This window comes from Phragmites australis, chromosome 6 (genome assembly GCF_958298935.1).
Source record: "Phragmites australis chromosome 6, lpPhrAust1.1, whole genome shotgun sequence".
Classification (NCBI taxonomy): Eukaryota; Viridiplantae; Streptophyta; class Magnoliopsida; order Poales; family Poaceae; genus Phragmites; species Phragmites australis.
In genome coordinates, this window is record NC_084926.1 from 24771212 (window position 1) to 24785636 (window position 14425).

Here is a 14425-nt window from a genome sequence, read left to right on the forward strand (position 1 = left end):
GTCAAGTTTCACTGCCGGTTCTTTTCGAATGCAATTTTAGTGCCGGTCCTTGATACGAGTTTGCAATGATACTCTATCACTGCTAGCTCGAGAGTCTTGCATCTTTACTCGAGTTGGTTGTGTGATACTCTCCTTCAGTTAACCAATAGCTTGTTTTTCATAGGTCTGAATTCACAGGATCTCCGATCATATAGGTTGGGTTACCACTTGTCACACCTCCAAATTCCGATTTTGGGTTGTGAGCATTTTAAAACAATCAAATAATATTTTTTTCCTGAAATTTGAAAGTTTTTTCAAAAAATTTAGAGTATAAAAAGAATTTATTTTGAGTGATGAAAAATATATTTTTAAAATATTAGAATAGGTTAAGGAATTTCAAGGTTGGACAAATCTTTGCTCCATTTTCCCTAACATTATCCAGTAATTCTCGATGAACAATCTCATCTCGTATCTTTTTATCCAACCCAGCGTGCACTACTTTTCCTCAATGTTTTTCTCTCTAGCATGTGGCTCCAAACCAGCATCAAGCCATCAACCTTGCATCACGTTGGATTGCTAGAATGACAGCCCACATGTGCGCTAAAGCAAACCCAAACTAGCTCTCTTACATGTGCATGTACCTGATCGTTTCCATCCACTTCAAAACGACATCGTCATTTTGCTTGGCAGCCAAGGCCAGCCAACAAAGCTCGAGTTAGTGCTCAATAAAGACGCATTGACATGCATTTATCCTCTATCAACTCCTAGTAATTCAGAGTGGAAACCGCTGCTTTAATGGCCATAATGACAATTGAAAATGGCTGCATGTTACTCCTTATCGTCAGCCACTCCTTATCATCAACCTCGTCTTCTCACGCAGTTTTGGAGATCAATACAGCCTCAAATGAAAATCTTGTCAATACCAAAGTGGTAGGTCTCTTCGAGAGCTTCGATTTAAACCTATGCAAGTCCCTATTCGGATAATGGAGCTAGGAGTTATGGCCACTGAAATCAGTGCTGCACAGATTAGACAGAATTCAAATAGTTTCTCTTCTGACGTATTTTTGGAAATCAAGATAGCGTTTTCAGAAGTTCCAATGAATACCAAAGTTGTAGATCTTTTCGAGTACTATAAGATAGAGTATAGAAACGTCTAATTTGGAGTTATGATGGTGAAGTTATTGTCCTTAACCTGAGCTGGCCATTTCCCCACCCCAATAAATTCCGAAACCGACGGCCTTAACTCCGACCGGCCATTTTCTCTTCATGGCCTGGCCGTTCCTCTCCCTCCCTATGCATATAAAAGGATCCCTCTATGCTGCTGCAAGCTGAATGCCACCACTCCACCACGCCGCCAAGCTGCTCCCATGGTTCGTCGTTCCCTCCGCAAGTCGCATCCAGCCTTGTAGTCGCCAGTTGGCATCCGCGTTCCTAGCGATCCGTCTAGGTAAAAACCTTGACCTTTCACCAAGATATGCCCCAGATTGTCCCTCACCATGACCCAAAACCCGTTTGGCTAGAGGAGCAAAGACGCCATTGGGATCTGCGCTGCCGTACCGCCAGTGACGCCGTCACCGGTGCCATCGTTGTCTCTTTGAATTCTTCATCACCGATCATCACAGCAAGGTAAGAACTCGGACTAGTCCCTTCCCCTCCTCTTTTCCCTTATATGGATGCCATTTATGATCCATAACTGAACCCCAAGCCCGGCCAAAGCTCGATCTGCGCCGCCATGGACATCGCCGTTGCGGACAGCAGTGCGTCCGCCGATTGGAATCAGCGTTCCCCAGCCAATCATAGATCGTATTGCCATGTCCTATGACCAACTCATGCCCATGGATGTCCCACATTCCCTCACCAAACTGTTCGACTATTAGAGCACCTACGCCACTAGGATCACGATCGCCGTGCTGCTGCCCCAGTCTAGAATTATGCGCGTGCAGCGCGGGTTCAGCTCACGTTCCCCGGCGATCTAGCATTCCAATCCATGAGTCTTTTGGCCGAGATGTGCCTCCGCTAGTCATGTACAACCTGCCAAATCATTTTGTCCATAGCTGCAATAGAGCTCCCGTTATCGACATCGCAATCCCTGCTGCCCAGTGCCACACACGTCCTACAAACCTAGAACGTCAGTCGCGTTCCCCGGCTGATCGTAGCTCGAATCACCAACCCCTTTCACTGAGATGTGCCCATAGTGGTCTTCTACAATCTCTAAAAGCGGTTCGGCCAGAAGACAATCGACACCGACGATGTTGTGGTCGCTGCATTGCTGCCCCCTTATCTGGGTGTGTTCAGCGCGTGCACTCAGAATTCATTCGCGTTCCGATCAATCCAATAGTGCTTACGATGCACCGACCGCGTCATAGTGTGTTACATCACATCTTCTATGAGGGTTCCCTCGGATCTACAATGACGCCACTAGGAACGCAATCCCAACTTTCAATGTCGTTGTGCAATCTTGCCAAAAGTCCTAACCAATCGATCTCTTTTTCAGGTGAATTTCTATCCAAACCTCCACCCTAGCATTGTGTTCCTTATACATATGAAACTCTGTGTTCAAGTACTTTCCTGGAATTCATAATCTATCTCTAGGAACACGAGCGTCTTCTTCCCTGTGTCTATGCACAGCCCCCACCAAACCTGGGAACATTCATCGTTGTTTTGCCGCTATCTCAAGAGTCCTCTGCCAAGACCAACCATAAAACTGAGCTTGCCTTCTCGTGTTCTACACCATGCTCTCCTCAATTTGTTGAAACTCACTGCTGCCCGACATCGACGTCAGTGACTGCCACCGCCGTTGCCTGTGTCCTCCACTGCCAGCGACGCCGAGAGCCCACCGCTAGCCATCACCCTGTTCCGCTCTCTCTATCTTCTCTGTTGGTATGCGCAGTTGCAAGAAACCCCCTCCCTTTCTCTCTTTTATTTCTATCCTTATATCCTGTTTAGGATCTTTACATGTTAGCCTCTGCCTTCTATAGTTAATTCTGTTCCAGCTCTTATTATTCAAATAGAATTCATCTATTCAAATCTTGTTTAGCGAATCTCATTCAAATCCAAGAAACACTCTATGAATTTGTCTAAAACTCGTACCATATCCAACCATAGCATTTCTTATGATTTGATGCCTCTGTTTGATGTATTGTTCTTAGTTGTTTGTGTTTTCTCTTTTGTCAGTTGTTCCTGCGAGTAGATGACTACGTTCTGAAGCAGTACGAGGATCTCCAGGAGCAACAGTTCGAGATAACTGAGCAATATCATGAAGGCAAGTGTCCTTGAACATTTTACGCCTACTTTTATAAAGTTTTGCTTTACAAATTTCATGCTCCTTAAACATGATATCACATGAATAGGGTTTACTAGTTTTTCGTCAATCTTCCTTGTAACCGTAGATTGATTTTCATGTTTGGTAGAATGTCCTTAGTTGTGCTTACTCATGGGTAGCATAGGCAAATGATGTTTTTCTTAAGAATGTGAATCATGACGATAACCTTGGAAAAGATGCTTAGACTCATGGAAGTTAGGTCTGGGCAAGTTTGGCTTGATGGTTGGCCTGTGGATGTGTTCCAGGTAGATTGTGGGCTTTGTCGGATATTGGTTATCTCCCTGTGTTGGTTGATGGTGGTCTTGCCCAGACCATATTAAGGACCGGTTCGTGGAGCGGCCACCCATGAAAATAGTACAACCACAAGCCTGGTATGGGACGGGCCTAGCTGAGTAATTTGCTATCCTCTCAGCATTGTGAAGGTCATTTGGTGGTACGAGAATGGAAGGGTGTACTTCCTGGAACCGTAAGGCGCAAGAGGGGGCTTCTGGGGTGGAGGGTGTATTTCATTTATGTACGATGGTGAAACCTCAGCGGATCAACGCGTGCTAAGAGAGGCGTTGGAAAGGCTTTGTAGTGGATTCCTAGCGCACACCTCGAAAGTGTGTAAGAGTCATCCGCCGGCCAATAGTTACTCGGTAAAATAGGAAGACATGTCTTGTGGGTAAAGTGTACAATCTTTGCAAAGTGAAAACTGAATATTCAGTCGTGCTCATAGTTATGAGTGGCATGGACCCTCAGATGATTAGTCGGGTGGTTTCTGATGGTTTGGTGGTCTTTGGTTGGTTCGGGTGGATCACAGTGGTGGGAACTGTGAGTCGACCTTAGGTTTTTGGATAGAGGTGGATGGAACCTCAGTTGAGGAGCAAGGTGGTTGGAACCTTAGCTCAAGTTTTAAAAGATCTTTAACATAGTAAATATGTTGCTTCTATAACTATTTTACTACTAGAATGGCATTTATGCAAACAAACCCATGAGTTAAGCCATTCTTCGTATTGGCCTTATGTCATACTTACCCACACTTGTGGAGTACGATATGTACTCATACTTCCTATTTTCAATAATAAATGCTGCTTAGTTGGAGAAGACTACAAGGAGATCAAGTGTTCCATGTCACGTTTCCCCCAGTCAATTGCTTGTGGTGTGCCTAGAAGATCCATAGAAGTCCTCTTCTGTGGATAAGGTGTTGGAGTGATCTTTCTGTTCATGTAGCCAAAGCGGCTCAAGATCTTTTTCACATAATGGGATTGTGAAAGTGTAATTCCATTCTCATTCTCATATCAGTCTCTCCTAGATCTTTCTTATCGAAATTTCTAGACATATATGATTTGACCTTAAAAATCACATCAAGATTTGTTCCAAAAATCAAGATGTCATCAACATATAGGCACAGAATAACTCCCTCACCTCCACCATGGCGATAATACACATATCTATTAGCTTCATTAACAACAAAGTTTGTAGATGTTAATGTTCTATTGAACTTCTCATGCCATTGCTTAAGGGCTTGTTTGATGCCATACAAAGATTTCAGTAACTTACATACCTTGTCCTCCTGACCTTCTACTACAAACCTATCAGGTTGATCCGTATATATTTCCTCATCCAACTCTCCATTAAGGGAAACCGCCTTAACATTCATCTGATGAACGATAAAACCATATGAGACAACCAAGAAAAGTAGTACTCTTATCATGGTCAGTCGAGCGACATGTGAATAAATATCAAAGAAATATCCGCCTTCTTTTTTAGTATAACACTTGACCACAAGCCAAATCTTATACTTTTCAATAGTACCATCAGGCCTAAGTTTCTTCTTGAACATCCATTTACAACCTACAAGTTTACAACCATAAGGCTGATCTGTGACTTCCCAAGTCCTGTTGGCAAGAATGGAATCCATCTCGCTACAAACAACCTCCTTCCAGTAGTCTGCATCTGGAGATACAAAAGTTTTTGAAATCGACTTGAGAGTGTCATCCACAAGGTATATAGTGAAATCATCACCAAATGATTTTATTGTACTTTGTCTCTTACTCCTTCTCAGAGCCTAATTTTAATCCTCCCCAGGAACTAGCTTGAGTGGTTGCTCAGAATACTCGAGTGGTGTGATAGGTTCAGAAATTATCTCAGATGTTTGACTAGAATTTTTACGTATATCTTTCATAGGAAATATGTTCTCAAAGAAGGTGTCATCTCTAGACTTCATAATTGTATCGACTAGCATGTCAGGTACATGAGATTTAACTACTAAAAACCTATAGGCACTTCTCCGATGAGCATATCTCAGAAAGACACAATCCACTATCTTAGCTCCTAACTTGCGCTTTTTAGTTATTGGTACGTTGACTTTCGCCAAACATCCCCAAGTGCGTAAATAAGAAAATGATGGTTTTCTCGCTTCCCATTCTTTATATGGGGTTTTCTTCTTATTCTTAGTAGAAACTCTATTTAGAACATGACACGAAGTCAACAAGGCCTCCCCACCATGCCTTAGATAAACCCGCAATGTCTAACATGGCATTAACCAGGTCAGTCAGGGTGTAGTTCTTCCTCTTGGCTACCCTGTTTGATTGGGACGAATAGGGAGGCATTCTATCATAAATAATCATGTTCCTTACAGAATAAGTCAAAATCACTCGAGAAGTACTCTCCACCAAGATCCGACCTAAGTCTTTTAATTTTGATTTCCAATTGATTTTCAACTTCTGCCTTATAGATCTTAAAGTGTAGGATCCCAAAGGTGACGGGTTCCAGAGACCTACTCTCCCGTTCGTCAGTGCACACCGGTCCAGCGAGATGGAGTAGACTACGTGTGACGACAACAGAGAGAAATTGAAAAAACCCTAATTATGTGTGATGTCTCGTGTCTCTCCTTTGTGTGGCGGCTAATAGATATATATAGAGGGAGAGTCGCGTAGTTGAGACACCACGATCGGAGACGGTTACACTGCCACGATCGGAGTCTTGACCAACACTATTTTCATATATTTATCTGTTTACCCACGTAACAACAAAGAAAGAAACCACAAAAGGAGGCCGGACATGCGCAAGCAACTGGACCCAATTTCGGTGGATCATTCACGCAGGTGCCATACGCCTCCGCCCTCCGCCCCAGCCCTAGCGAGGCGAGCAATCACGCACGTGTGTTCTTCTAGTCCTCTCATCTGCATGAAGATTTTTTCAGAGAGAAGCATAACATCCTATCTATACCCGTGTTCCCCTCACAGGGGTCCCTCTGGTAAGTAAAGGCTTTTATCGACTAATAAATAAGCTCTTTCTACTTTGCCTTAAAAGCTCTTCCAAGAGGGAAAGTGGGGTGATTCTTCTTGTAAAGTTTCGTCTTCACATCCAGATTTTCATTTTGGGAAAATCTAAATTACTAGATTGGCAGACGAAATTGCTTTGATCTAATTTAGGACTTTCCAATCAATTTTATCTCGTAAGGCTCGCAGAGGACTCAATGAAGAGTGCTCTAAAAGAAACCTCCTCGCATATAATTTTTATAGAATGAGTAGTACAAGTTTCTTTACAAATCAAAGTCATAGAGAAAGACGGTAGTGCCAGGATGCGTGCCATTTCCTTTGTTATGAATGAAATTGCTAAGTGGGTGGATGAGAGAAACACTTTTAAGTTGATCTCTATCTACTTCCATTAACAAAGTGGGACTAAAGAATACACACCGCCCCCACATGATTAGACCTTTAAGATTTATTTGAAATTATACAAATATAACGGGCTAAGCCCGTATATTGTAACACAACACTCTAATGCTCGGCTGCTCTGCCCAGCGTTCGTACTAACAAATTAATCCTCAGTAGTTTGAATTTCGTCTGCGCAACTGTTGCACTCACATGCATAGGTGGCCAAATGGGTGACCCGGCCCAGCATGGCACAGGCCCATTAAGGCACAACCCGTTAGCTAAACAAGCCGTGCCGTGCCGACCCAAGTGCCACGACTCCAGCCCAGGTATGGTCCACTTAAGACCGGTCCATACCGTGCCAGCCCGCGGCACGGTAGGTCCGATGACCTTTTTTGGCCTATCAGCCCGTTAGCTCGCGAAAAATTAGAAAAAATCACAAAAACTTGCTTTCACCTGGAATCGAACACACGACATTCTGCTTATGAGTCAAACACACTACCATTGCATCATATATCCTATATATTATTAGATCTAACCAAATTATATAAGATATTACAAAAATAGAAATAGTTAAATGGGGTCGTGCCGTGCTGGCCTGTCATGCCGCAGCTCTGGCCCAGGCATGACCCGAGCCATCGTGTCGTGCCGGCCTGACCCGTTAGCCGTCGTGCCGTACCATGCCTAGGCCAAACCAAAATGATCGTGCCTCATGCCGGTCCATTTGGCCCAATCTACTTAGCCACCTTTACTCACATGCATACATCCAGTCCAGGCAGGCGACATGCTGTCATCGTGTGCGGCAACATGACCAGGTGAGAAACAAACCCTCCAGGCCACCACTTAAAGTGGCACAACACAGCATCTAGTTCTGTAATGGCAACAACTCGATTATTTCAATCTTGATTCTACTGGTAAAATGATGGTTATAAAAAATATCGCTTTACAAAATGGAGGATCATTTACCAGTCTAAGGAGCAGTGTGGTTTAGGATCCAAAATCTCAATGTGCAAAACACATCCCTACTCTATAAATGGTTATTTAAAATATTTAATGAGAATGGCAAATTGTAAAAATTACTGAGGGACAAATATTTAGGGACAAAAACTTTATCATGAGTCTAACGAAAACAAGGGAATTCTTACTTCTAGGCTGGGATGATGAGTATAAAGCGACACTTGCTCTGATTTGGTACCTTCGCTATCAAAGATAGTTCACAAATCATATTATGGGAGGACATGTAGTTAGGGAACTCACCATTGTATGATTAATATCATAGTTTATACAATATAGTGCGTCATAAAGAAAAAATAATTTTCCAAGTGATACAATCACCTCATATGGCCATCACATTCCGATTGAATCTAATTGGTCTAAGATTGTTAGCTTAGAATTACCTGTTGTTAAAGTTTAACGACATTAATATCACACAAGAGTGGGATGAGCTTAACTAGAATATGACAAAAAACGGTTAGTTCTCGGTGAATTTCTTATATCGGGTCCTAAAACATATTGATACCCCAAATATAAATAAACATATATGAAAGTTAAAATTACCCTTTAAAATCAAAATATTTTTTTTCGCCTCGATCAAGGAGTTCGGCTAACAAGAATAATCTAGTAAAAAAAAGATAACAAGACCCCACAGCGTATCTCATATCATAGGAAACTCGCTATAAGGTCTTAGTAAAGACCTAAAACCTCATATACTAGTGGGAGAGGCGGCATTATACTGGCTGCTAGGATAAGAGAAAAAAATACATCTTCTTTCCTTGTTATCTGTATATATACACACTAACTCTGTATATATACACACTAACTCCATACTTCATATATGCTTCGACAGGAAGACTCTTAAGGGATGGTAACAACAGCATATGCACAACTAGAGCAAGCGATAAGAGCGATCTTTGTCAAACATTCATAGGGTTCTAAGCTTCAGATCATAGGTACACCATAATATTACTTGTTTCTAGTTAAGATTTCATTTTGTTTTCAGTGATCTTTTTTGTCTTTCGAACTATGTGTATCTTAGTCATATAAAAACGGAGAGGGAGCTCTAGTAAACACTGTTATATATCCTTGTTACAGGATAAACCTTCATTTATCGAAAATACTATTTAGCCATTGAAAACACTGAGCAAGACACTTCACTGGTAACACCGTCAGGCAGCTGGGAATACTATTAACCATTGCAAATACGCGATTGTGTCTGATATAACTTTAGGATTACAGCAGATTTTGAAAGGCGCAAACAAAACGACTTAGCCGCTCCGGTCTCCACGATTTGACTGCGGTCTTGACACGTCCGGCGATAAGCATGCAGTTCAAGAGAGAAGAGAACAAGCACCTATCAGGCCCCCAAAATATATCAATTGGAACTTCTGAATACATAGGCTTAGCTACACATCAACCCAAAACGAAGTTGCTGCAAAGGTAGACAGAAAACTTAAGTGACCAGCAAAATTGGATAGCGAATAAAGAGGGCTGCTAGTTTTATCACCTGAAGAAACAGACCTTTCAAACTTTCTGCACTTTAGCAGTAACCTCCTTTGGCTTGCCAGGTTTTACACAATCAGCTTCCTGCAACAAAGTTTGAGCGACATAAGAAGATGTAACCTTTGTTTACCAAAGTTTTAATGGGGAGGCTCACTGATTGGTCTAAATGGAGGATTAAGTATAGTGAACAAAGTGATAAGAAATGCTTTCAAGAATCAACTCCACAGGGGTTGATAGCCCACGGATCTATATTGATGCTGCATCTATAATGAACACACAAAGGCTGTGAAGAACACTTCTACTATAAGGTCTAAAGAAGGGAATAAAAAGGGAAGTTACATAAAAAAAAATCAGCTTCATTGGTGCGTTCAAACAAATTTTGTACTGTAGGGACTGCTTACTTCTTAATCAGTCTTACAAAGCCAAACTGGATGGAGCAGACTGGGGGGATAAAAGCTGGGTACCATGAAAGTTAGAAGGTAATTGACTTACATATGACTTTGTTAGCTCACTACTATGCTGAAGTGCTATGTGATACAGAAATAGCACATACATGAAATCTCTTTCTTTATATGACTATCTTAGCAAACTTGCTAATTCTTGACAATATCAATATATCTAAGCTGGATGCTGATGTTATTTTAAATCAACAAAATAGGGTAAAGCACAAAATAGATGCCATGGCATAACAAGTTCACAACAAAATTCAAGTGGTAAAATAGTAACACAGATTTTAGATATGTGCTACTGCTACATTTGTTGCATCTCAAGGATCCTACAACTTTTTATAATAGTCTTTACTGACATAATACAAGAATGCTATATTGATTTTGTAAAATTATTTCGTTTGATGTCCCCACTACAATTAGTAAACATCATCATAAGTCAAAATAGAGAATATATGAAGCTCTAGGTTACCCTAATCCTCACACCATCCTAACAGATGTCAAACCATATAAATAATATGCTAGAATTCGAAATCACAGAAGTGATACAAAAATGACTCAACTGAACATCAGGAATGAAATATGGCATTAAATCTTAGAACCAAAAGATGGTGAGGGTAGAATATGGCGAACAACACAATCCACAAGGTGAAGTTCAATATACGTCAAATAGAGTCAAGTTGGAGCCTAGTTTGTAAAGGTTTCCAAGCAGCCTGTCTTAAGTACAGTCAATAACATAACATCAGCTATCATCCCCATGTAATGGATTTATCAGGTACGTACAGAGGAATAAAAGAGCAAATTCTCTCACATACAATTCCAGTTTGCAAGGTCATCTCTTTTTTAAAGTTGTCATTCACACGTTTGTAATTTGCAGAACTTTTCCCCTATCACACTGCTTATTCACTAATCACTCCATTGCAAATTTTGAGTTATGGCCAGTGTTTAGTAGCAGGAATGCTAAAAGGATAGTAACGACACTAATCCCAGGGGTACTACCAAGGTTGCAGATAGGTGTCAAAACACAATTGCTGCAGCCACTCTATAGACAATCAGAATTGTTAAAGAGTTCATCATGTACTGCACTGATGTGTCAAGAGACAATAATTAACCAAAACAGCCAGCGCACTAAAGTTAAAACCAGGGGACAACTTTGCAAAAGCTTTAAAGTGTGCTACTCTAGACAATATGACGATCCTAGTGCATATTTTCTCGCCCAAACATAATTGCCCATCATTCTTGCCTTGTGTTTCAGGCCTATCTCTATTCTTGCCTTGTGTTTCAGGCCTATCTCTATTCTTGCCTTGAGTTTCAGGCCTATCGTTGGCTCAACCTTTACAGACAGTTATTGCAAGATGGAGGTTCACTTGAGCCTTGCTGAACAGGCACCACCACCACCACCACCACCACCATCTAAACCCTTTGCATTTATCCTCCACAAAACAAAGCCTTTTTGGGCCCAAACAACACCTAACACACACACACACACACACACACACACACACACAACAGTCCAAGCATCCATCACACACCGAGAAGACACTTATAAGCACTTTCATGATCACAAAGGTTGTAGGGACAACTCCAAGCCTCCAAGCCTAGCACCAACATGTAGAGCACACGAGGTTATCTACAGGAGCAGCCACAACACACGCATCTTACCAACCAATATCTACATCCACAGAGAAACTAAATGCTCGATTCACCCCTAGAAAAATCTCGCAAAAACACTATCTCATCACAGTTACAGATCCAGATCAGAGTACCAATTTGCGCAAAGCAAACGAAAAGACACGGATCGGAGGCTGTTCCAACCCAAATCATACGGGGAAATGTACCGTGCTGCTGAAGAAGAGGAATAGAAAAGCACTCACCTTTCCGGTGGCCTCGTAGTAGTCGTTGAGCGCCCACTGGTACTTGGACTGATCCAACCCGAACCAGTTCGCCACGTACTCGTCGAGGCTCGCGTGCGCTGCGAACGAACAGAGAAATCCACAAGCATCAGAACCCCCAAATCCCCGAGAAAAAAAAAAAGATAAGCCTCCGAAATCACGAAATGTGGCTCACTCACCTTCCTGCACGCGCGCGACGGCGTCCCAGAAGAAGCCGAAAGCCGATCCGTCGTGCTTGCCCCCTGCGGACGCCTTCTCGTACTGCGGCGGCGGCACCTGTACCGGGGGCGGCGGCACCTTCACGGGCGGCGGGCGCGGGGTGAAGACCACCGGCGCCGTGGGCGGGGTCGCGGACTTCTTGGGCGATGGTGACGGCGAGGGAGACGCCGGCGGCGGAGAAACCTTGTGCGGGGTCGGGGTGGAGAAATCCGACCGCGGGGACTCGGGCGGCGGGCGTGTGGAGCCCCGCGGAGTGCTGACCGGCGACGGCGGCGTGATGAAGACGGTGAGGTTGCCGGCCCTCCCGATCATGGGGGGCGGAGGCGGAGACGGCGAGGAGGAGGAGCCCATCGCGGCGGGCGTCTGGGCTCGAGCGGAGATAGGGTTGGGGGAGGTGGCGGGGGGCTCTAGCAGCCCTAGGGAGGAGAGCAAGGGGAGGGGGAGTGGCCGCTCGTTGGAAAAGCCCACACGCCATTGCAGACAAGGCAACGGCTTTTTTAAATTTCCTCCTCTTTTCTAATTCGTTTTTCCCCCAATTAAATAACGCGACTTTTGGCGTTGGCCAAGGTGGTACATACACCGCGTCTTCCAAGGCCTCGAGGGATCAAGTCTAGTGAGGCCCAGCGTCAGTCGGGGCTCGGAGCGCGCATAAAGACCGGGTGCACGCGCACTCGCACGTGCTTCTCGTTTGAGTTTTCCCCATCCTCCTTTTTCCTCTCAAAAAATAATAACGCGCCTTTGCCCTGCGCGTGCATGCACAGCGTCTACGGACGCCTGGCTAGGGGAGCGTTAGATGAGACCACGTGTCAGAGAGAGAACTGTGGTGGGCCCGGATGCGGCGTGGGAAGACCTGGTGTATGGGGAGGTGTGAAGTGGGAGAGGTAAAGGGTTTTTGTCCTTGGATCCCGCTTTGCCCCTGTGGAGGGCGTGGGGTGGTGAGGTTACGCTTTTGCCCCTGGGGTTTGGGTGGTTAACGATGCCGTGACACTGTAGTGAGTCTTGTGGCTGCTTAAGGGTAGGGACCGGCTAGCTTGAACAGCATTATGATTTTGTCTGACCCGTTAGATTAGAAGTGAACCATCTAGATTTAGTGCCATAGTACTGATATAGTACTCATATATAATAAAATCAGTTCAGTATTACTCGTGAACAGTACTTATGCTATAGTATCGGTATTGTTCATCTCTGACTTAGAAAAGTCAGATATGCTGGTTCCAGTAGTGTAAGTACCGGCTGGTTTGTTTTCGCTCTACGTTCATTCTTAATTTTTACGCCCTTGCTAGTGAGACTTCATATTTTTACTTCGTCTTGCACTGCTGGATAAGATGCATAGGTTCCCTCAATGACTAATATTTTCAGTTCATATTATGGTACCCATATCATGGAATACTCATCATCAAAGGAAATCAGTTATGCACATGTTACTGAATATTTATATCTCTATTGATATTTCCATTTTACTATTGTTTGAGGCAAACAGATAAATCCTTTATACATGGTAGGTATCGAACACTCTTCTTACAATATCGTTCTTACGTCCTGTGCAGGATTATGATCGAGTTCACATGTTTAGCATGTCTATGACGGGTTGGTATTATTATTTTTTATCTCTCATTTGTGAGTCAATGACAATAATTTTGCTAATGTTTGGCTGGATGATAAGAAAGATCCAATGATAACTATACATGCATCATAATACCTAATTAGTTATAACATCGTGTTGCGTATAAAGAGTAGAATGAGTAGGTAGAAAAAATATACTTAAAATTATTGGTTAAAAGTATGAATGTTTTGTATTGATTGTGGAGCATAGCCTCGAATAAATATTCCTCGATTTCTTTTAGATTTTTTATAAGGCCCTACTTTACTAGTGCTGGGTCGAGAAATTCTACTTTGTAAATGCACTCTTCCTGCATTTATATGCCTCCATTCTATATAAGAAAAAAAGTTAGACATGCAATTTAATAATACAATAATGTACCATCAAATTAGGAAAAGTTTAACAGTACAAAATCTAAATTTCTAAATTAACAGATGCTAACAAATTCCTAACTAATATTGCCTAACTAATAATTCACTAAAATTGCCTAACTAATATTTCGAACAAATTCAATAAAATTGCTTACCAATTCACTAAAATTCGATTCTTGTGGGTTATCGACAAGGCAAATCTAAATTCATGGTATCAGAATTTGAATAGAAAAATAAATAAATTGAAAGCCGTTGCCCCCCAGAAACCACATGCAAAAGTATCAACCGAATACAATGGACTTAGTAGTTGCATGTGATTTCTGGGAGGGCCAATAACTTCTAGCTATCCGACATCATCATCAATCAATATTTGGCCTCATCTAGTCGATCAAAATCTGTAAATGACCTAATCATCACAGGCCAACAAGATAACTAATATTTCCAACTAAAATTCTA

The 14425-nt window shown here is 42.6% G+C and overlaps 1 protein-coding gene across 3 annotated transcripts; it reads right to left on the reverse strand.

Moving 5' to 3' along the window:
* Positions 1–8990: 8990 nt before the first annotated feature.
* LOC133922162 (lysine-rich arabinogalactan protein 19-like) lies at positions 8991–12498 on the reverse strand. 3 transcript variants are annotated; one of them, XM_062367370.1, is made up of 4 exons: positions 11959–12498; positions 11762–11859; positions 9446–9525; positions 8991–9240 (listed from the first exon to the last, which is right to left on the reverse strand). In XM_062367370.1, the coding sequence occupies exons 1-3, from the start codon at positions 12347–12349 to the stop codon at positions 9463–9465; spliced, it is 552 nt and encodes a 183-aa protein (XP_062223354.1). In that variant the 5' UTR covers positions 12350–12498; the 3' UTR covers positions 8991–9240; positions 9446–9462. The 3 variants fall into 3 exon arrangements, with proteins under 3 accessions (XP_062223354.1, XP_062223353.1, XP_062223352.1); XM_062367369.1 differs by having other exon boundaries at positions 8991–9370; positions 11959–12497; XM_062367368.1 differs by having other exon boundaries at positions 8991–9370; positions 9460–9525; positions 11959–12496.
* Between the last annotated feature and the right edge of the window lie 1927 nt (positions 12499–14425).

What these genes read in the sequence shown, in the direction of transcription:
- LOC133922162 (XM_062367370.1), bottom strand. Translation starts at nt 12,349, where the DNA reads ATGGGCTCCTCCTCCTCGCCGTCTCCGCCTCCGCCCCCCATGATCGGG. An exon ending in CGTCGCGCGCGTGCAGGAAG is followed by an intron (nt 11,860 to 11,958) that starts GTGAGTGAGCCA and finishes GTTCGTTCGCAG; the next exon opens with CGCACGCGAGCCTCGACGAG. An exon ending in ACTACGAGGCCACCGGAAAG is followed by an intron (nt 9,526 to 11,761) that starts GTGAGTGCTTTT and finishes ACTTTGTTGCAG; the next exon opens with GAAGCTGATTGTGTAAAACC.